The 24,341-nt window shown below is 36.5% G+C and overlaps 1 protein-coding gene across 1 annotated transcript in view; it reads left to right on the top strand.

Moving 5' to 3' along the window:
- Window positions 1-24,341, top strand: part of DOCK7 (dedicator of cytokinesis 7) — a 281,812-nt gene that overhangs the window by 19,349 nt on the left and 238,122 nt on the right. Inside the window, exons 3-7 of the mRNA XM_007959115.2 lie at window positions 13,177-13,352; window positions 13,545-13,613; window positions 19,866-19,995; window positions 20,089-20,301; window positions 21,144-21,229. Of these exons, the coding sequence (XP_007957306.2) occupies window positions 13,177-13,352; window positions 13,545-13,613; window positions 19,866-19,995; window positions 20,089-20,301; window positions 21,144-21,229 (674 nt within the window). The remainder of the gene's footprint in view (window positions 1-13,176; window positions 13,353-13,544; window positions 13,614-19,865; window positions 19,996-20,088; window positions 20,302-21,143; window positions 21,230-24,341) is intronic.

Raw genomic sequence — 24,341 nt, 5'->3', positions numbered from 1 at the left:
GTACCTCTCTATGTCTTTCTCATCCTCAGTGCCGCCATGTTGGTCACTCACATTTGGTACATTGCCCTTCTCTTCACCCAAATCAATACTTATCTCTTTCTATCTAACAGTGTTCCTTCCCCTCCTGTCCCACCCCTAGTAACCAGCAAAGAAAATTTCCTTCTATAGATAAACCTTTCCTTAACTTTTACAATAATGGACTAATATAATATGTGTCCTTTTATGATTGACTTATTTCACTCTGCATAATGTCCTCCAAGTTCATCCACGTTATGCGGTGTTTTGCAGATTCTGCATTATTTTTTAGTGTTGCATAGTATTCCATTGTGTGTATGTACCAAACTTTAGTTATCCATTCCTCAGTTGATGGACACCTAGGTTGTTTCCATCTTTTGGTTATTGTAAATAGTGCTGCGATGAACATGGGTGTGCATATATGTGTTCTTGTCATGGCTCTCACTTCTTTAGGGTATACTGTGGAGTCATCTATTTGGCTTTTCAACTCTTTTAAAGTCTGATTTATGTATTTTGGGGATCTTTCATTGGGTCCATAGATATTTATTATGGTTATATCTTCATGTTCAATTGATCCTTTTATCATTATATAATGTCCTTCCTTGTCTCGTATGGTGGTTTTTATCTTAAAGTCAATTTGATCAAAAATTAATATTGCCACTCCTGCTCACTTACAGTTGCCATTTGCTTGATATATCGTTTTCCAAAACCTTTGATTTTTATTCTATTTTTGTCTTTATCTCTAAGGTGTGTCTCTTGTAGACAGCATATTGATGTGTTTTGTTTTCTTATCCAATTTACGACTCTCTGTCTCTTCAGTCGTGCATTTAAGCCATTAACATTCAGGGTAATTATTGATAAGTTTGAATTGGTTGCTGTTATTTTGTTACGTGTTTTTTCATGGTGTCCCTGGTTTCTTCGTTTCATGTTATTTTCTGTGCTGAGCTCATTATGTTTATGACTCATGTCATCGTTTCCTTTGTTGATGTTGTTTTAGTACTTGCTGAATATTTGTGGTTGTCCTCTTTTTTATTGTGATGTGAAGGTTTATCAGTTTTCTTTGAGGTTACCCTGTGATTTATAATTTTCTCCCTAAGTTTGGAATAGTCCATTTCTATCTTGCAACTCTTGACTTCCTCACCATTTAGGAGTTCTGTTACTACACAGTATTTTCCCTCTGTTTGTTGTTGTCCTAACTTTTCAATTGATGACTCTGGTTCCCTGTTTACAATCTTGTAAACTTATTTTACTTTGGATATGTCCATAGCTGTGGCTTCTGGGTTATACCATCTTACATAGTTACTATCAGTTGTTGTTTGCTATTTTTGGATCTCTGTTCAAAGGACTCCCTTTAGAGTCTCTTGTGAGGTTGGTCTGGTTTTAACAATTTCCTTTAGTTTCTGCTTATCTGTAAATCTCCTAATTTCATCATCATATTTGAGGGACAGTTTTGCTGGGTATATAATTTTTGGTTGAAAATTTTTTTCTTTCAGGGTTTTACATATACCATTCCATTGTCTTCTTGCTTGGATGGTTTCTGCTGAGAAATCAGAGCTTATTCTTACTGGTTGTCCTCTGTAAGTAACTTTTTCTTTTCCCTGTGGTGCTTTCAGGATTCTTTCTTTGTCTTTGATTTTGATAAGTTTGATGATGATATGTCTTGGTGATTTTCTTTTGAGGTCTGTCTTGTTTGGGGTTCATTGGATTTCTTGAATAGATATATTCTCATCTTTCATCATATCAGGGAAGTTCTCCTCCAACAAATCTTGGACAATTTTCTCAGTGGTTTTGTTTTTCTCTTCCTGTTCTGGAATTCTAGTGACACGTAGGTTATTCCTTTTGAAGGTATCCCACATGAATCTTAGGATTTCTTCATTTTGTTTTGATCTTTTTTCTGATTGGTCCCTTTCCAAGGAAATATTCAGGTATTTGTCTTCAAGCTCATTAATTTTGTCTTCCCTTGCATCTGTTCTACTCCCTTGCCCTTCCAATGTGTTATCTATTTCTGACAACTCAGTATTAATCTTCTGGATTTCTGTCTGTAGATTTAGAATCATTTCTGATTTTTCATTTATGTTGTCATTTTGTTCGTGTATTTTCTTCTGAAATTCTTTTAGGTTTTTTCCTGTGTTTTTCTTGGTCTGTCTCTCAGTCCTTTGAAGATACCTAAATATAATTATTTTGAATTCCTTATCCGAGAATTCCAATTGGCCTTCTTCCTTATGGTTGTGTTCTGGGTCTTTATCCTGCTCTCTCTCTCTCTCTCTTTTTTTAAACCAGTTTATCTTGCTGCTTTGTGTGGACTCTGATGGTCTCTTGTCTCTGAGACATCATGATATTATTGTATTTAGATCTCTGTTAACAGTTTGTGAGGAACAGCCAAGGGTGATTCAGGCTCTTCTTGACGGTTGTTTATCGTTGGCCCATTGGTAGAGAAGGAAGTGTTGGCTCAATAAATGAAGCTTCAGGAGGTGGTGGTATAGTTGTGTCATATGGGGGCTGTTGGTGTTTTCCACTCAGTTAGACAAAAGTAACAATTGAATAATCTTCAAAAAAGTAAAAGCAATTGGACAAGGAATACACTGTGTAATCATTAAGGAACTAAAAAAATGGAAAAAGAAGAAAATGGAAAAAATAAGTTCTGTGATATCTGTGAAGAGGGCAATAAGAGAAAAAAGGTAGAAAAGAAGAATAATGAAGGAAAAATTGCAAAAAGAAGAACAAGGACTGGGGTTAACCAGGAGAAACAAGGAAAAAAAAAATGCAACCAGGAATAGGCAAAAGGAAAAAAGCTACAAACTAAAATATGTGAGGAGAAGAATAAAGAATAATAGTAAAAAGGATGAAAGTAATAATAATAGTAGTAGTTTTTAAACAGACAAAAGTAAACTAAAATATAGGAAAAAGGAAAAAAAAAATTCTGGGCGGGGCAGGGCACCTAGACTCCATCTGAGCACACAGATTGGGATGGAATTCTTGCCGGCCTATAAGGTGGGTGGGAGTGAGGGATGGTCTCCCCTCCTTTCACCAACAGGATGTTGGGTATAAGAGTAACAAGGGGAACGTCGCATCTTTCCAGTTGTCCAGGTCCGGAATGTCATTGGGGTTACTGGCAAGTGGAGCCTGTTCTTAAGTCTCTGGAATCTGGGAAAATGCTGTTGCTTTAAGTATCCAAAATGGTAAAGCTGCTTGTAAACATTTAAAATGGCTGTGCCCTCCGGACCAGCAGAATTCCACAGCTCAGCCGCTGTCTTTCTTGCTGGTTCCCCTTTCATTTTGCAGCTACCAGAGCAGTCCTCTGTGCAGTCCCTGTCTAGCAGGGCTGATTTTTCGGTTAGTTCTTAGGTCCTACCACCAGTCGGTAATATCCAAGCTATCTGTGCCATCAGGATCGCTGCCAGACCGTGGCTCCGTATGTTTCCTTTTTTGATGTTTTCATGCAAATTCTTCTGCTAGTTGGAGTTTATTCCACTTTTGTATCCTTCCCTTCAAGGCTCAGGGTTCCAGGATTATCTTCTGTATCTGTGTTAATTGGTTCCCCTTTTCTTTGTTGAAGAGGGTCTGTGCAATGTTTGTGCCTATTCCTCCATCTTACTGGAACTCTGTTCAGCTCTTTTATCTTGTCATTTCTCCTATTTGCTTCAGCTAGTCTCTGTTGAACGACAAGTTTCAGAGTCTCTTCTGACATCCATTTCTGTTTTTCTTTCTTTCTTTCCTTTTTAATAACCTCTTGTGTTCTTCATGGATGATATTCTTGATGTTGTTCCGATCTAGGAAAATCGGAACTTGTCAAAAATGAAATGGAACGCAGAAAGATCAATACCCTAGGCATTAGTGAGCTGAAATGGACTGGTTTTGGCTATTCTGAATCAGACACTCATGTGATCTACTCTGCCAGGAATGACAAATTGAAGAGGAATGGTGTGGCATTCATCACAAAGACTGATTTAAGATTTGTCCTATAGTATAATGATGTCATACCATAATTGTTGTTGTTGTTGTTTTTGTGTGCCATTGACTAGCTTTCGGTAATTTGTGTTCAGCGCATCAAATCTATTCTTTAAATGGTCTCTAAATTCAGGAGGGATATAATCAAGGTCATATTTTGGCTCTTGTGGACTTGTCTTAATTGTCTTCAGCTTCAGCTTGAACGTGTGTATGAACAGTGGATTGTCTGTTCCACAATCAGCTTCTTGCCTTGCTTTGGCCGAAAACATTGAACCTCTCCATTGCCTCTTGCCGCAGATGTAGTTAATCTGATTCCTATGTATTCTATGTGGTGAAATCCACATGTATAATCGTTGCCGTATTGTTGAAAAAGATATTTGCAATAAAGAAGTCGTTGGTCTTCCAGAATTCTATCATGTGATCTCCAGTGTTATTTCTGTCTCCAAGGCTGTATTTTGCAACTACTGGTAACTCTTCTTTGTTTCAAACTTTTTCATTCCAGTCACCAGTGATAATCAACATATTGATTGCATATTCGATCAATTTCAGACTGCAGAAGTTGGTAGAAATCTTCAATATCCTCATCTTTGGCTTTGGTGGTTGTTGTGTAATTTTGGATAATAATAGTATTAACTGGTCATCCTTGTAGGTGTATGGATGCTATCCTGTCATCTTTGTGATGAATGACATGGCATTCCTCTTCAATTTGTCATTCTTGGCATAGTAGATCATAGGAGTCCATTTCAGGTCACTAATGCCTAGGGTATTGATCTTTCTGCATTCCATTTCATTTTTGACAAGTTCTGATTTTCCTAGATTCATACTTTGTACCCATTCCAAAGAAAGGTCATTCCACAGAATGTGGAAATTATCGAAAAATATTAATGTCACATGCAAGTAAAATCTTACTTAAGATAATTGAAAAATGGTTGCAGTATTATTTTGACAGAGGGCTTCCAGAAATGCAAGCTGGATTCAGATGATGTGGAACAAGGGATACTATTACTGATGTCAGATGGATCTTAGCTGAAATCAAGAATACCAGAAAGATGTTTATTGATGTATTATTGACTGTACAAAAGCATTCGATTCTGTGAATCATAACAAATTATGAATAACATTGAGAAGATTGGGAATTACAGAGCATTTAATTGTACTCATGAGCAACCTATACATTGATCAGGAGGCTGTCGTTTGAACAGAACAAGGGGATACCACATAGTTCAAAATCAAGCAGGGAGTGCATCAAGGTTGTATTCTTTCACCATACTTACTCAGTTTGTATGCTGAGCAAAATCAGAGAAGCTGGATTATGTGAAGAAGAACGTGGCATCAAGATTGGAGAAAGACTTCATTAATAACCTGCGATACGCAGACAACACAAATTTGCTTGCTGAAAGTGAAGATGACTTGAAGCACTTAGTGATGAAAATTAAAGACTGCAATCTGCAGTATGGATTACACCTCAATATAAAGAAAAGAAAAATCCTCACAACTGGTCCAATAAACAGCTTCACGGTGGATGGAGAAAAGACTGAAGTCAAGCATTTCATATTACTTGGCTCTATAATCAATGCCAATGGAAGCAGCAGTCAAGACATCAGATAATGTATTGCATTGGGCACATCTGCTGCAAAAGACCTCTTTCAAGTGATGAAGGGGATCAATGTCTCCTTGAAGACTAAGGTGCGCCTAACCCAAACCATGGTATTTTCTGTTGCTTCTTACACATGTGAGAACTGGATAATGAATAAGGAAGACCAACGAAGAGTTGATGTTTTTGAGTTGTGGTGTTGGAGAAGAACGCCAAGAGTACCATGGATTGCTAAAAGGACTAACAAATCTAAGTGCAGGCTGAATGCTCCTGGGAAGCAAGAATAACCATACTTCGTCTCACCTACTTTGTTCATGTTGTCAGAAGGAACTATATTCCCTGGAGAAGGTTATCATGCTTGGTAAAATGGAGGGTCAACGAAGAAGGGGAAGGCCCTCAACGAGATGGATAGACAAAGTGGCTGCAATGATGGGCTCAGGGGTAGCAAGTATCGTGAGGTTGGCAGAAGACTGGGCTGTGTTTTATTCTGCTGTGAACAGGCTCGCTATGAGTCAGAGATGATGTGATGGCACCTAACAACAATGCTACTTTATACATTCCATCTTTTAGTTATTAATGGATGTTTGCATCTGTTTCTGCTCATTTTTAGTGGTGCCACATCATCCAGTGGAGTTCCAAAAGCTTTACTGTATCCATATTGTTAAGGCTATCTCTACTCTGAGGAGTCTGCTTTTCCCCAGTCAAATTTTGAGTGCCTTCCGACCTGATAGGCTTTTCTTGTGGCACTATGTTGGACAGTGTTTCAGGGTTATTCATAAAGTTTTCCAGTAATATATCAGACAGTGTTTCACTACTTTTTATAAGGTTTTCACTGGCCAATTCTTTGAGAAGTTGAAGGCCTTTTCCTTCTGAGTCTCTCTACGCCTGGAAGCTCCTCTGAAACCTCTCCACCATGGCTCACCCTGTTGGCATTTTGCAGCAGGTGGCATAGCCTCCAGCCTCACAGCAACATGTAAGCTACCATAGGATGACAAACTGAACAGACAAGTTCGTTTCCCTTAGTTGTTCCTAACCTCTCTGCACCTGCCTACCTCAGGCTCCTGCCTTTATATAGTGATACATCCAAGTGTACAGCAGCCTCCAAGTCCCTCCCCCTCCTGACTACCTCAGGCCCCTGCCTTAATATAGAGCTACCTCCAAGAGAAAAGCAGCCTCCAAAGCCCCTTCCTGCTTACGTCAGGCCCTGGCCTTAATATAGAGCCACACGAAAGAGAAAAGCAGCCTCCAAGCCCCTTGGCCATCTCCCTTAGGTCCTGGCCTTAATAAAAAGCTACACCTAAGTGAAAAGCATCCTCCAAGCTCCCGGCCTGTGTACCTCAGTCCCCTGCCTTAATATAGAGCCACACCTAAGTGAAAAGCAGCCTCCAAGCCCCTTGCCCGGTTACCTCAGGTCCTTTCCTTAATAAAGATCCGCAATCCCAGGCCTGCCTACCTCAGGCACCCAGCCTTAATATAGAGCCACACCCAAGCAAAAAGCAGCCTCCAAGGCCCTGTTCATGTTGTCAGATGGCACCATTCTCTAGAGAAGGATATGTTTGTTAAAGTGGAGGGCCAATGAAAAAGAGGAAGGGGCTCAAGAAGATGGATTGACAGTGACTGCACCAATGGGCTCAGATACAGCAAGGATCATGAGGCTGGCACAGGACTGGGCAGTTTTCTGTTGTTGTTGCTCTGAGTTGGAGCCGACTCAATGACACCTAGCAAATAATGAATAAAGGTACTGTGAACACTTGTTTACAGATGGTTATTATTATTATTGTGAACCTAAGTTTCCATTCTCTGAGATAAATGCCTGAAAGTGATTTTTGGATCATTTAGTAGTTTATCCCCTCCATGTCCAAATCTCATTTGCATATGAGTCACCTGGAGATCTTGTTAAAATGCAGGGTTTTTTTGGTAAAAATACATACAACAAAACATACACCAATTCAACAATTTCTCCTTCAGTGTTGGTTACATTCTTAAAGTTGTACCACCTTTCTTAATATCTCAATACCTTTTCTACATATTTTCACCATCATTAACACAAACTCCCTGTCCTGTAAGGGACATCTAACCTTTGGAGTTATTTTGTTAGTTTGATCACATGTGATGTCAAGGTAGATACTCTTTTCTATTAAACTAAACTACTCTTTTGTTTAAAGATGATTTCAGGGGATAATTTTGGTTTAAAGTTTAAGAATTTCCAATAGTTTTTGGAGGGGACATCTGACGTTAATGGCTCTGAAAGTCAGGATTCCATGATAATTTGAAATTTTCTTCCACATAACTCCCTGTTAGATCAGGATTCCTTTATAGAATCAATGATGAAAATGTTTAGTAATCTTACCTGGGCACCACCAGGTTCTTGGCAAAGGAGGTAGTTGTTCATGGAGTCAATTAGACATGCCATTTAGTAATTTTATGTTTATTTTTAACTTTTTTAATGAACTGCCAAACTTTTCCAGAATGGCTATACTATTTCCCATTCCTATCATGAATTTATGAGTGATGAAGTTTTCTTTTTTATTGCAATCTCACCAGCTTTTTTTTTTTCCCTAAATTTCAGCCACTCTTGTGGGTGTGTAGTGATATCTCATGGTTTTAATTTCCATTTTGCTACTGGCAAATGATGCTAAACACCTTTTCATATGCTTGTCTTCTCTGTATCCGTTGGTGGAATATCTGTTTTATCTGTTTGTATCTTTTGCTTATTTTCTAATTTATTTTTTTTCCATTGGGTTTCAATTTTTCTTCATATATTCTAGATACTATTTGTGCGTCCTAATGAATCCTACTTCTGATACCAACTACATCATGTGGGAACGTGAGAATCACACTATTCTGTCCTTAATTATGAGGATTAAAAAAAAAATTCTCCACTTCTCATTTCTCTGATACCAGCTGCCCATGCAGTACTTCTTTCCCTGACCGTAGTCAGCCAGAGCTATGTCAGATTTCATAAGACACTGTCTTTCAACCCAAGACTTCAGATACCAGCTTCCCACACAGCACTTCTTTCTCTGTCCTTATCTACTTGGATCTAGGTCAGATCTCACAAGTTAAAAGAACACCATCCTTCAGACTGCCAGATAAGCAGACACTAGTCAAAAGTTTGGAACTCCCCATGACATTCTTACTTCTGACTTGGTGGTCATAGATTTAGGTGTTTACCTTTACCTGGATGTTTTCTAAAAGTTTTCTTTCTTGTTAGGCTGACCTTTACCTGGTTATTTAGCTGGGGAGGACAGGGTTTATTTGGGTTTTTTTTTCTTTAAATTATGTTTGTGGCCTTGAGCATTTCTAGGTTACGGGCTTCTCCAGCTCCAGGTCGGGGATGTTGTTGTTGTTAGGGCCCATCGAGTCAGTTCTAACTCACGGTGACCCTATTATGTACAATAGAATGAAATACTGCTTGGCCCTGTGTCATCATTCTTGCAGTCCTTGCTGTGCTTGAGCCCATTGTTGCAGCCACTGTGTCAATCCATTTTGTTGAAGATCTTCTCTTTTTTTTTCTGACCTTTTACTTTACCACACATGATATCCTTCTCCAGGGAATGGTCCCTTCTGACAACATGACCAAAGTAGGTGAGACGAAGTCTGGCCATTCTCAGTTCTAAGGAACATTCTGGCTACATTTCTTTCAGGAAGATTTTTTTTTTTTTTTAAATATATTTTATTGAAATTTAATTTATGGACAGCGAAATACACAAAACTGAAGTGATATGGGTCAATGGTTTTTTTTTCCAGTGTTCCCTCCCCACCCCTCCCATCCTTGGTAACCAGAAAAGAAAGTTTCCTTCCCTATAAAAACCTTTTTTTGACTTTTTATTATAATGAGCTAATGCTATATTTGTCCTTCTGTGATTGATTTATTCCATTCAGAATAATGTCTTCCAAGTTCATCCATGTTATGTGGTATTTTGCAGATTCTATGTTATTCTTTAGCGTTGCATAGTAGTATTCCATTGTGTGTATGTACCGTAGTTTGGTTATCCATTCTTCTGTTGATGGACATATAGGTGGTTTCCATCTTTTTGCTATTGTAAATAATGCTGCGATGAAAGTGGGTGTACATATATCTTTTCTTGTCCTAGCTCTCACTTCTTTAGGATATATACCTAGTAATGTGATGGCTGGGTCAAATGCTATGTCTAATTCCAGCTTTTTAAAGAATCACCATACTGCTTTCCACAGGGGTTGTATCATTTGACAGTCCCACCAGCAGCATATGACAGTCCCACCAGCAGCGTATGAGAGTCCCAATCTCTCCACATTCTCACCAGCATTTGTTATTTTCTGTCTTGTTGAACTTTGCCATTAGTGCTGGGGTGAGATGGTATCTCAGTGTTGTTTTGATTTGCATCTCTCTGATGGCTAATGATTGTGAGCATTTCTTCATGTATTTGCTTGAATATCTGAGAAGATTTTTTCATTCCTCTGGCAGTCTGTGGTATTTTCAACATTCTTTGCCATCAGTACAATTCAAAGGCATCAACCCTTCTTTGGTCTTCCTTATTCATTATCCAGTTTTCACATGCATGTAATGTGATAGAAAATACCTTGGCTTGGGTCAGGCTCACCTTAGTCTTCAAAGTGACAACTTTGCTCCTTAGCACTTTAAAGAGGTCTTTTGTAGCACATTTGTGCAGTGCAATAAGATGTTTGGGTTCTTGACTATTGCTTTGATGGGTGTTAATTGGGGATCCAAGTAAAATGAAATCCCTGACAACTTCATTCTTTTCTCCATTTAGTGTGATATTTCTTATTGGTCCAGTTGTGAGGATTTTCATTTTTCTTTATATTGAGGTGTAATCCATATTGAAGGCTGTAGCCTCTAATCTTCACTGGTAAGTACTTCAAGTCCTCCTCACTTTCAGCAAGCAAAGTTGTGTTATCTGTAAATCACAGGTTATTAATAAGTCTTCCTCTAATCGTGAGGCCATGTTTTTCTTTATATAGTCTGGCTTCTTGGATTATTTGCTCAGTACACAGACTGAATAAGTATAGTGAAAGGATACAACCCTGATGCACACCCTTCCTGACTTTAAACCATGCAGTATCCCCCTGTTCTGCTTGAATGACAACCTCTTGGTCTGTCTATGTGCAGGTTGCTCATGAGCACAATTTAGTGTTCTGAAATTCCTGTTCTTTGCAATGTTATCCATAATTTGTTATGATCCACACAGTTAAATGCCTTTGCATAGTCGGGATATATAATGTAAAAAAAAATCCAGAGAACTCACTACCATATCATTCCTTGGGTCCTGAGGTCCCTAGCTAGTCTGCCTTTTTAAAAACCTCCACCTTTCAGATTCTTCTTCTGTTTGTTTTGTAACAATGTTTTGGACTTTTTGTTTAGCTGGGTGAAAAGAATAGGGAAAAAATATGCTTGTGTTCCCTTTTTCTTGAAATGGAAGTAACCTTGATAACTTTGATGTTGAGTACTTTTTTGTGTCATTATGGTTTATTGTATTTCTTCCTTTGTGAAATATTTAACTTGTTTTTCACATTTATTTAAGGGTGTGGTTTGTCTTTTTATTATTAAGATGTGGTACTTCTTTGTGTATTTCAGTTACCAGTTCTTTATCCAATATATATTTTGTAAATATACCTTCTTAGGTGGGCATGTGTATTTATTTTCTTAACAGTATCTTGTAATGCATCAAATTGTTCTTTTACTTTTATTCCTTTATGAGTCATGTGTAAGAAACCTTTGGCTATTCTCAAGCTGTGAGAGCATTCTTTTATATTTTCTTCTAGCAGTTTTACGATTTTACCTCTTATGTTTATGTCTGTAACTCATATCAAATTAATTTTTATATATGTTGTAATGTACAAATTGAGGTTTTTTTTTTCCCTCCCATAGGGTTATCTAGTTTTCCTAGCAACATTAATTGAAAAAGATTTTCCTTTCCCTACGAGACTGCTTTCTTTCCCTCTATAATGAACACTAAGATAGTATAATGTGTTTAATTTTAAAGATCCAATTTCTAATTTCTGCTCTACCATTTGTAACTCTTTTATTATCAGAAGTTTGTTAACTTTTTGAGTACAAATGTCTTTATTTGTAGAATTGAAATAATATTAATGTCTGACTCACAGGACTTTGGGGAAGTTTAAATGAAATAACATGATTATAATAATAATAATTGTAGTATCTTTTGGGTGTTTATAATGTACTAGACACGTTTAATATGCTTAAAATGTTCTTTTCCTACCCTTTACTAGTTGTTCAGTCGAAACACACATAAATTAAGGCACCTTCTACTTAGTAATGCAGACCTGTACAAAGGCAGATCTTAGTGTTTTTAACCCATTTAAACATTTTGATAAATAACAAGCTCTTATTTCATTGGTGCACAACTGCACATTTGTTATATATCCATTATTTTGCACAAATATTTCTTTTTTCTTGAATTAGATTAAGAAATACATCTTACTGAAAAGTATATTTTCAGCTTGGCTAAAGAATGCCATGAATATTTCATCATTGCAAATAGATACTTTTAGTAGGGTGTGTGCCCTAGCTTCCTGTGGCTGCTATAACAAATTACCACAAAGTGGGTGGCTTAAAACAATAGAGATTTATTCTCTCACAGCTCTGGAGGCCAGAAGTCTGAAATCAATTTCACTGTTAAAATCAAGGTGTGGTGTTGGCAGAGTTCCACTCTCTCTGGAGGCTTTATGGGGGAATTGGTTGTTCCCTGACATCATTCCTTGGGTTGTCCACCATCTTCAAATCTGTCTCAGTTTTGTCTTCACATAGACTTTTCCTCTGTATGTGTGGTCCAAATCTCGTTCTGCCGCCTTTTAAGGATACATGTAATTTTGTTTAGGGTGTACCCAGATAATCTAGGATAATGTTCCCATCTCAAGATCTTTAGTCATATCTGTAAGGACCCCCTTTTTTTCTGAGCATATAAAGTAACATTCACAGGTTCCAGAGATTAGGATGTGGGTGTCTATTGCAGGGGAATTTTCAGCCTATTATAATCTAGTCATGTATTTTTAATAGGATAATCAGCAATAAATACACATAAAGTAAAAACATTGTTCAGAAATTTAGTGGTGAAAATCCCAAAGATTTAAAAATCTTTGGAAAAATCCTCCAATGAGCACTTTGTAAACTGTAAAGTATTATAAAACTGGTAATTATTATCACTGTTTCTATCTGAAAAGTATGAGCATGGTCTAAGCAATAAGGTTAAAAAGAATACGACCAAAAGCATAAAAGAGTGTAACAGGGCCAGTGCCTTATAGTTTCTTTAGTGCATCTAGTTATCTGTTGAAATTTTAGAAAGAACTAGTTTAAAACAAGGAGCTCTGATGGTGTAGTGCGTAAGGCATTTGACTGCTAACCAGAAGGATGGCAGTTCAAACCCACCAGCCACTCCTTGGAAGGAAGGTTGGGCAATCTACTTCCGTAGTGATAACGCCTCGGAAACCCAAGGAGGGGTCGCTATGAGTCGGATCCAACTCCACAGCTGTGAGTAGAATTTAAAACATAGTATCTTTTAAAAGCTAAGTTTTCCCTGCTTTAAAGTTTTACAATTCTTACATCTACCTTTTACTTTCTGTCTACCTCTCACACCCATTCCTTCACCTTTTTTGTAAAGGTGCCCCTTACTGAAGCAGTGGATCCAGTGGATTTGGAAGATTACCTCATTACTCATCCTTTAGCTGTGGATTCTGGACCATTAAGGGATTTGGTTGAATTTCCTCCAGATGATGTTGAAGTTGTTTATAGTCCTAGGGATTGTAGAACTCTTGTGTCATCTGTACCAGAAGAAAGGTAAGGAGACATTTATGTATTCTGGGTTTTAGTGTAAGTATTGGAAAGCTACCTACCTTCCACTATTTTATTTGGATCATATATATATATTTGTGTGGCAGTGTTTCCTGTATAGGAACGAGAACTGCAGCAAAATCACAAACATCCATGCTGTTCTTTGCAAATTACAATGTACTCTCTGTTTTAAAATAGTGAAATGGATCCACATGTTAGAGATTGTATAAGAAGTTACACTGAAGACTGGGCAGTTGTGATCAGAAAGTAAGTTATATGTTTATTATACCATTTAAAAATACAGAATAGTATTTGTAAATGGATTAAGGTAGATTAATAATAGAGATTCTAAAAACTCATTTGAAAAAATATAAGAAGCAAAAAAAATAAGTGTATATATATATAGACATTTTCTCTTTAGAAGTTCCATAATTATTTTTACTTAAATTTCCCATTGAATATTAGGTTTGTGGAGGTCATATTTCTCTAGTATCAGAGATCGTATTTCTCTAGTATCATAGATCATTAATAATGAATGATGTTGTTGTTGTTATGTGCCATCGAGTCGGACCCAACTCATAGCGACCCCTCCTTCGGTTGCCAAGCCGGTATCACTACGAAAGTAGATTGCCCAACCTTCCTTCCGAGGAGTGGCTGGTGGGTTTGAACCGCAAGCCTTCTGGTTAGCAGTCATGTGCCTTAGGCACTATGAATGACATGTGATGGTAATAACTTTATTGTCTAAATTCTTTTAGAAAATTAAGGGTGGATAGTGATAAATAATTTCTCAAAGAAATACAATTTAGTGAAATTTAAATTAAGTTAAATTTTGTAGTCAGTGTTTTAGATCAAGCTGTTTATTATTAACTGTTAAAAACTTAACCGCATATGTACATCATATCAACTAAATATTTATAAAAAACATTTTGTTCTACCATGACATTTATGTTTCTAGTGGACTGTGTCTGAAATATGAAGTCAGGTTAAAACATAAAATAAAACTACTTTTTCTTTAGTAATTTACATAATGAAGGGTCTTCATACTGACATTTCTCAGTCTTATTTTTATTAAGGAAACATAATGACTGGGGTAGTAAAGAATTCTATTATGATATTACAGCTTTCACAAAGAAAATAATCTGCTAAGTAGCAAGAGCAACACTGATGGATCCATTGCTTATTGTTTTGCCCTATGGCTTGTGTCTTATTTCGCTGGGCTTAATATTGTGCTAAGCATCACTCGGGGGGATACTGCTGACATGCTGTTTAGTTTTAGTGCCACCTAATAAAAACAGTCTGCTGCTCTTTATAAAGAAGAGCTGCTTTTATGAACTCACTATTTTGATCAGTAGCTAGATTTTAGACATTACTGAAGAACAGTGTTCCTTTGTCAGATAACTTAAAAGTCTTTACATGTATGCATATGTGTTGGAAACCCATAATGGGAAATCTTAACAGAAAGAAGTTAGTTGCAAAATATATTGACCTCAGAATCATGGAATCTGCTATTTAATTTTAGTATGGGGTTGCTGACCTTATTTAAGTAGGAGGTAAAGAAATTAACATTTATTGGGTACTTCCTGTGTGCTGGGCAATCTCATTTAAGGTTTCAACAGATAAGATAGGTCAGTTTCAAAGGTACTTAAGTAACATCAATGAGATCCCTCAAGTATAAAAGTGGGGTCTCGAGGATTAGAACCTAGGAGTGTCAAATTCTAAAGCTCATATTTTCATTCTGTTATTCTAGACATTATTCATTATCTGCTGATAAATGAAAGACAAAAGGGCTGCTGTTGGCTTAGTAGAAGTTAAGAGGTGTGCCTGAAAATTTAGAAGATAGGTGTGATTGGAACAGAAGAGAAAAACCACAGTACAGCATAATCTATAGAGAAGATTTATACAGAAGCTTCAGTAGTGCTTTAAATTCTGAAGCAGTGAATACAGGCAATGGAAGGGAGGCCTAGGGCAGCTGTTGGGACAATTTGGTTGCTTTGACACCCCTGTACTACTTGTGGTGGTGGTGTTTTCTACAGGAACAAGAACTGCAGCACTCAAAATCGCAAACATCGATGCTGTTCTTTGCAAATTACAAATGTATTTTGAAGTGGCAGTAGAGGTGTCAGCCTCTCCTAGGAGCAGTATTTATAGGAGCTTAAACTTACAGGATTATGCCCAGGGTGGTTGACAACACCATGGAGGAAGAGGGAACCTTCATTCGCAGAAGACTGGGTACTCATAGCCTCTTTCTGGCAACATGAGCTTCCTCTTTCCCACAACCACAGACTGCATATGTACTGTGGTAAGCAGATACACTGTTTCCAGATGGATATGGAGAATACAGATTCAAAGATGAGCATAGAACCTATGTTTGCCAAATATTCAGTAAAAACTACCACACTGAGAGAGAATTATTAAGCCACAAATAAAAGGACTAACAATTAAATAAATAGTTACTTGAGTAACAGATGGTGATCTATAAGTGTAATTAATATTTTCCAAGTGATGTGAAAAGATTCTTTAACTATAGAAAAACTAACTAGTTATTTTTAGAAATTAAAATTTTGATCAGTGAAAAAATATTAGACTTCAAGAGATAGGCTTAATGGCAGAGTGGATTTAATTGAAGAGTGAAATAGTGAACTATAAAATGAAGCTACGAAAGTCTTCCATAATTCAGCAGAGAATAGTGAAGGGGTAGAAAGTTATTCATGGATTTATTTATTCAGTGAATACCAATTGAAAATCTAATATAGAGAGTTTAATTTTGTACTTGTGCTTTGGGTGCAAATTTACAAAGCAGATTTGCTTTACATTCAACAGTTCATGTATACTTGATTTCATGGACCTGTACTTCCTCAACCATAAAAAAATTCTCCTCCCTCTCCTTCCTGTGACTACCCTCTCTCTGTGCCCTTCTTATGTATGCATCTCCCTAGCCTAGGTGAGTGTGTCTCCCTGGGGTAGGTGTTCTGCATGTAGGTCTTTCTGCTGTTGGACTGAGAGCCAACCCATGGAGGTGAGTCCATTCCTAGGCCTAAAGGGTAACCTGAGGCCATAGTCTCGAGAGTTCCACCAGTCTCTATCTGACCAGTAATTGTGGTCAGTTTTGTGTTTTTGAATTTTGTTCCACATTTTTCCTCCCACTCTATCCAAGATCTCCAATTTTGATCCTTTTCTGAGCAGTTGGCATTGGTAGCCAGTAACTGTCTAGTTCAGATTAAAGGAGCTTTGAATGAAAGTTTTCTTAAACTGCTGGCTAAGTGTTTAATATACTTAATACTGTGTTGCACTGGATCCTTATTATGTAAAGAAATAATGCAGAGACATATATCTGACAAGGTCAAATCTCTGAAACATATAGAAATCTTTAAATACAAAAAGACAAGGCAACCGAAAATGGGCAAAGCATATGAACAGACATTGTGACAAAGAGGACATTTAGGCAGCTAACAAATACATGAAGAGACATGATCATTAGCCATGATCAAAAAATTATAAATATTAAAAAAACAAACAGAAAACAATGAACACTGGTGATTTGGGGAAATTAGAATTCTTTTGCTCTGTTGGTAGGATTGTAAATTGGTGCTATCAGTATGGAAAACAGTATGTACTTCCTCAAAAAGCTAGAAATAGAAATAACTTATGATCCAGCATTCTCACTCCTTGGTATATCTTCTAGAGATTGAAGAGCCGTGATATGAATAGACATATACACAGCCATGTTCATTGTAGCATTATTTGCAATAGCAAAAAAGATGGGAGAAACCTAAAGTGCCCATCAGCAGATGAATGGGTAAACAAAATGTAGTACACACAGCGGAGCAGCTCTGCGGGAGAAAGACCTGGCAATCTGCTTCCATAAAGATTACAGCCTAGGAAACCCTGGGGAGAAGTTCTAGTCTGTCACATGGGAATGCTGTGAGTTAGAATTGATTTGCTGGTACACAACAACAACAACAACATTCCACCCAGTGGAATATTACACAGTGATAATAGTGATGAATGTGTGAAGTATGTCATGGATGAATCTGAAAGACATTATGCTGAGTGAAATAAGTCAATCACATAAGGAAAAATATTGCCCGATAACAGTTTTATGAAAAGTCAAGAATAGTTATAGTTAAACATACAGAAAAAACAATGTTCTCTTCCCTCCCACCCCCCCCCAGGTATTTTTTAGTTTGCAGTTTTGTGATACAAGTCCAGAGGAAAACAATATTCATTTTACAATAAAAATGTTTGCAATCCAACCTTTTTTAAATAGGTAACTATAGGGACAAGTGATTTTCCCCAGAAGCTACATTTTTTGTAACTCTCCATGTTTTTCTAACTCTGCTATTCCTCATGAACATGCCACTTTTGTGCAGGTTTCCTTTTCTCTGTTCTCTCAGAAGTGTAAAACTTCGGGTATAATTTCACATTGACTATATTTATATCCACAGAAAAAGAAAGTTGTGTTCTTTTATGGTTACCAGGGATAGAAGAGGGAAGGAGGGAGAATCATTTACTTGATACTGTTAATTCTGGAAAGACAATACACAATATGGGAAAGTCAGCACAACCTGACTAAGGTAAATGAAGACACTGAAAGGTATGGAAGAACAAAGGACAACTCTGGTAAATGCTGTAACACACAATTTTGGAACAACAGCAATAACAAGCAAACATGTGAGTGGTTACATAGGTAGATATGTATGCTATATGGGTGTATGAAGGTATATAGGAATACATGTTTGTGCATATGTAGGTATATTTGTGGGTATATGTATGTATATGTTTGCAGGTGCTACATACATATTCATATATACAGTAAATCACATAGAGGGTATTGTAACAGATATTTCCTTTAAAAAAAAAAAAAACACACCAAACCAAACTCACTGCTGTCCAGTTGATTCGACTCATAGCAGCTCTTCCTTGGGTTTCCAAGGTGGTGTCTCTATGGAAGTAGATTGCCCAATCTTCCTTCTGAGGAGAGGCTGGTGAGTTTGAACCACCAGCCTTTTGGTTCGCAGTAAAATGCCTTAGGCAGTACACCACCATATAGCTCCTCATCTAGACATAGCCAAACACATTGTGGGATTGATTACTGGATTCAGAGGGTCAAGACCATAGTGTTGTGAGACAGTTAGGTCAATTAGCATAACTTAGTTAATAAAATTTGATGAGTAGCATGTGGGGTCTTAAAGGCTTGAAAGCAGCCATCTAAGATACAGCTTTTTGTGTCTTCTTCTCTGGAGCAAAGGAAAGTGAAGGAAACCAAAGACTCAAGGAAGAAATTAGTCCACAGAATTGATGGCCCACATGAACCACAGCCTCTTCTAGCCTGATAACAGAAGAACTAGCTGGTATCCGGCTGCCACTACGGACCACTCTGCCCAGGGCTACAATAGAAGATTCCAGTTAGAATAGGAGAAAAATGTAGAACAAAACTCAACTTTATAAAAAGGACCAGATTTACTGGACTGCTAGAGACTAGAGGAACTCCCAGGACGATTGCCCTAAGACACTCTTAATCTGGAACTGAAGCCACTCCCAAAGATCACTTTTCAAGCAACTAGTAGATTGACCTATAAAATGAACAATATAACACCCATGAGGAATGTGCTTCTGTAGACAATCAACTATAGGAGACCAAATGATCAATGTTTACACCGAAGCAGAGATGAGAAGGCCTAATGGACCATGTGAACCTCAGCCTCCGTAACCCAGAGACCAGAAGGTGCCTGCCTACAACTGCCTACTACTCTGAAAGACATCACAATAGAAGGTCCTTGATAGAATAGGAGAAAATGTGGAACAAAACTCAAAATCAGAAAAATAACCAAGCTTAATGGTCTGATAGAGACTGATGGAACCTATGAGGCTTTGGCCTTTAGTCACCCTTCAAGCCTGGAAATAAATGTACACCCATGACTCACCTTTTAGCCAAATAATAGACAAACTTTTAAAGTGAACAGTAACAACAGGGAAGTATGCACTGCTTAGAACAACCAACCGTTAGAGATCAAAGAGACATCATCTGCCTAGGGATAAAGCTCAGAAGACAGGAAGGAATAGGAAAGACGGGCAAGTGGAAATGATAGACACAGGGAGGAAGTATGCTATTACATTGTGGGGATTGTAATCAGTGTCATGAAACAAATTGTATGAACAGATGAATGGAAAACTAATTTGCTCTGTAAAGTTCACTTTAATCACAATATAAAGTTAAAAACAAAAAAACAAACACAAAAAGATGAGGAAGCAGTAGGGGTAAGGAAACTGGATGGATGGAATTGGGGAAGGTGGGATAGAGGTGTGGTCACATTACAGGGATTATAATCAGTGTCACGGAACAATTTGTGTATGAGTTGTTGAATGAGAATCCAGTTTGCTGTGTAAACTTTCACCTAAATCACAGTGAAATATTAAAAAAAGAAAAACACCAAAAATGAAGAGAACGGTTGGTTTATTACATAATAATTTTGAAAAATTGAGTTTCTAAATTTAGATGTATTATTTTATTTTGAATAGGTATCACAAACTAGGAACAGGATTTAATCCCAATACATTAGATAAGCAGAAAGAAAGGCAAAAAGGTTTACCGAAACAAGTCTTCGAATCTGATGAAGCTCCAGATGGCAACAACTACCAAGATGAGCAAGTAATACTATTTTTTTCATGTAACTATAGGAAGGTATTTTAAAAGTAGTTATCTTAATTAATTAATTAATTAATTTCATGTTTTACGTGACAGGATGATCTTAAAAGACGTTCAATGTCAATAGATGATACTCCACGGGGTAGCTGGGCCTGCAGTATTTTTGACTTGAAAAATTCCCTTCCTGATGCTTTGCTTCCCAATTTACTTGATCGAACTCCAAATGAAGAAATAGACCATCAGAATGATGACCAAAGGAAATCAAACCGTCATAAAGAACTCTTTGCTTTGCATCCATCACCAGATGAGGTATAACTAGATTTAAGGAAGTAAATAATGATTATTAAGATAGATATTTTGGAAGTATGAATTATATATATATATAGTAGACTTATAATAATATAGGGAATAAAACTTAACTGAAATATAGCTATCATTTCTGTAGATGAAATATACTCTATTATTTTATTTTGTTACATTTGGATTTTTTATTCTGTTGATAATCTGGGGCTCATATCATACTTTAAGTTATTAGAGTTTTCAGGACATTTCAATATCTGGTGCATCAGCTCTACAGCCCTGATACTATTCTTTTTAAAGTCTTTTTTTTTTAATTCTTTTTTATTGTGTTTTGGGTGAAAGTGTACATCACAAATTGGTTTTCCATTCAGCAATTCATACACATTTTGATTCATCCTATTGATTGCAATCCCCATAGTGTAATAGTGCTCTTCCCACTTCCTCCCTGAGTTTACCATTTCCATTTGTGTTTCTTTCCTGTATCTTCTTGCCTTTTGAGCTTTATCTCTGGGCAAATGCTGCCCTTTTGATCTTGTACGGTTGATTGGTCTAAGGAGTGCATACCTCCCTGAAGTTATTGCTCACCTTATACATCTGTCTATTGTTTGGCTGAAAGATGAGCCACAGAGGTAGAAATAAGACTTTTTATACTAGTGATTTATTATACCTAATGAGTAACTTCTGTGAGGTGAGAACACATAGGATCTAATGACTTCTGTTTGTCATTTTTTTCGTTTGTTAAATTGTGAGGATTAAAAATTTTGGATTAGTAAAATAAGTTCTTAAAACAAATTATAAAGATTTGGAATATGGTAAGGATGTTCATTTTATTGTTGTTTGTCAATTTGTAGGAGGAACCAATAGAACGACTTAGTGTTCCTGATGTACCAAAAGAACATTTTGGTCAAAGACTTCTTGTAAAATGTTTATCACTCAAGTAAGTATTTATTTCTTTTATCATATGTCTTTCATTTTCTAGGGTGTTATTTTGAGTATAACAGTCCTAGTAGATATTTTATTTGTATTTGCATCCTTTTAAGAAATAGTATTCTTCTGTACATCATTTTAAATACTACATGAACATTTAAACTTACATATAAAGCTGAGTTTTAAAGCATTTTTGGGTCATAGATGAAGATAACTCTTTGTCAAAGCTGAACAATTAGTCTTAAAGCTTGAAAAGATATTCAGTGAAATCTCTAATATTTACCAGAAACTATTCTAGGCATTAGGAATATTAGGGTTTCTTTGTTCCTGAAAGAGTTGCTTTTATATTTGTTACATGGCAAGTTTTGTTTTTTGAAGTATATATTTTCTTCTTAAAAAACTAATTTTACTTCTGATCTCATATCATTGAGATGATGTATCCTATATTTATATTCTGTTTCAAAAAGTACTTTCACTTGGATTATTTCATGCAGTTTTCAGAGTAAATTTATAAAGTAGATATTGTTTTTTCACTTTACAAATGAGGAAACCAGGGTTCAAAAGAACTAGCAAAGATTAACTGACATATTTATTATTATGCAATTAATATCTTAAAGGCAAGTTTTTAGGCTCCTTTATATCATGCTAGTGTTTAAAGTTAATTATTAGTTTGTTCTGACTTACGAGAAAAGAAGTTTCAATTCTTAGAACTGCTAAAGAAGTGACTCACTTCTGTGCAGAGATAATCTGGGCAATGCTCTTTCTTTTCAAAGCTAAGATTTTATATATTTAGTTAAGTTTATCCAGAAACCTGTTAGAAGACTTAATGAGTATGGTCTTTTGAATGTCAGTTCTTACTTAGGATCTTTTTTTGTTTTATAACAGCTTTATTGAGATACAATTTACATACCATAAAATACATGCTTTAAATTATGTAAGTCAGTGGTTTTTTAATATATTCAGAGTTTTGTATCTATTCTAAAATAACAGTTGCTGCAGTATATTGACAGAGAACTTAAAGAAATTCAAGCTGAATTCAGACGAGAATGTTTAATGAGGGGGATATCATTGATGATGTCAGATGGATCTTGGCTGAAAGCAGAGAATACCACCTGTGTTTTATTGACTATGCAAAGGCCTTCGACTGTGTGGATCATAACTAATTATAGATAACATTGAGAAGAATGCAAATTCCAGAACACTTAATTGTGCTCATGAGGAACCTGTACATAGGGCAAGAGGCTGTCATTGGAAAAGAACAAGAGGCTACTGCATGGTTTAAAATCAAGTATGAGACATCCGGCTTTGTTGTTCTTCTTCAGTAGTGCTTTGCTTATCCGAGGCCTCTTTACTTTCCATCTACAGTTAGTGATTGGTTTTTCCATATCCTTAAAGAATGTTGATAGAATCTTGACTGGGATTGCATTGAATGCATAGACTGCTTTGGGTAGAATTGACATTTTCACAATGTTCAATCTTCCTATACACAAGCATGCTATATTCTTCCATTTATGTAGATCTCTTTTGGTTTCTTGAAGTGGTGTTTTGCAGTTTTCTTTATACAGGTCTTTTGTGTCCCTAGTCAGATTTATTCCCAAGTATTTTGTTTTTTGGTAGCTATTGTAAATGGTATTGATTTGCATATTTCTTTTTCTGCAATCTCTTTGCTGGTGTAGAGGAATCCAACTGATTTTTGGATGTTGATCAGGATTGCCACTATGCTAAATCTCTCAGTTAGTTCCAGTAGATTTTTGACTGAGTCTCTTGGATTTTCTAGGTATAGAATCATATCATCAGCAAGTAGGGATAGTTTTACTTCTTCCTTGCCAATTTTGATGGCTTTGATTTCCCTTTCTTGCCTTATTGTACTGTCTACATTTAAATCCAATGTGGAATAGAAGTGGTCATAGAAGACATCCTTGTCTGGTTCCTGTTTGCAAGGGGAATGGTTTCAGTCTCTCTCCATTGAGAATAATGCTGGCTGTTGGTTTTGCATAGATGCCCTTTATTATGTTGAGGAATGTTCCTTCTATTCCTATTTTTCTGAGAGTTTTGATCAGGAATGGGTGTTGGATTTTATCAAATGCCTTTTCTGCATCAATTGATATGATCATGTGGTTTTTATCCTTTGTTTTATTTTTCTGGTGGTTGACGTTGATTGTTTTTCTAACATTGAACCATCCTTGCATACCTGATATGAACCCCACTTGGTCATGATGAATGATTTTTCTTGATATGTTGTTGGAGTCTGTTGGCTAGGATTTTGTTGAAGATTTTTGCAACTATATTCATGAGGATCTTGGTCTGTAGTTTTGCTTTTGAGTGATGTCTCTGCCTGGTTTTTGTGTCAAGGTTATGCTTGCTTCACAAAATGGGTTAGGGAGGATTCCATCCTTTTCTATGTTCTGGAATAGTTTGAGTAGGATTGGTGTCAGTTCTTCTCTGAATGTTTGGTAGAATTCCCCAGTGAAACCATCTGGGCCAGGACTTTTTTTAGTTGGTAATTTTTTGATGACCTGTTCAATTTCTTCTTTTGTTATGGATCTGTTCAAGTTTTCCACATCAGTCTGTGTTAGTTTAGGTAAGTGGTGTGTTTCTAGAAATCTGTCCATTTCTTCCAGATTTTCAAATTTGTTGGAGTATAGTTCTTAATAGTATCCTGATATTATCCTTTTTATTTCAGTTGGTTCTGTTTTGATGTTGCCCATTTCATTTCTTGTTCATGTTATTTGTATTCTCTCCTTGTTTTCTTTTGTTCAATTTGCCACTGGTTTGTCAATTTTATTAATCTTTTCAAAAAACCAACTTTTAATCTTGCTGATATTTTCTATTATCTTTCTATTTTCTCTTTCATTGATTTCTGCTTGAATCTTTATTATTTCCTTTCTTCTGGTGACCATAGGCTTTTTTTTTTTCCCATTCTTTTTCTAATTGTTGGAGATGTTGGGTTAAGGTGGTGATTTTGGCTCTTTCTTCTTTTTTGATCTGTGCATGTATTGCTAAAAATTGACTTCTGATCACTGCTTTTTCTGTATCCTGAAGATTTTGGTATGTTGTGTTTTCATTCGCATTTGATTCAAGGAATTTTTTAATTTCATTTTTTATTTCTTCTCTTACCCAGT

The sequence above is a fragment of the Orycteropus afer genome, unplaced genomic scaffold (assembly GCF_000298275.1).
Source record: "Orycteropus afer afer isolate SDZICR_OR568_19922 unplaced genomic scaffold, OryAfe1.0 scaffold00016, whole genome shotgun sequence".
Taxonomy (NCBI): Eukaryota; Metazoa; Chordata; class Mammalia; order Tubulidentata; family Orycteropodidae; genus Orycteropus; species Orycteropus afer.
Note: the sequence above shows the minus strand (reverse complement) of the source record. Positions and strands in the feature narration are given on the sequence as shown.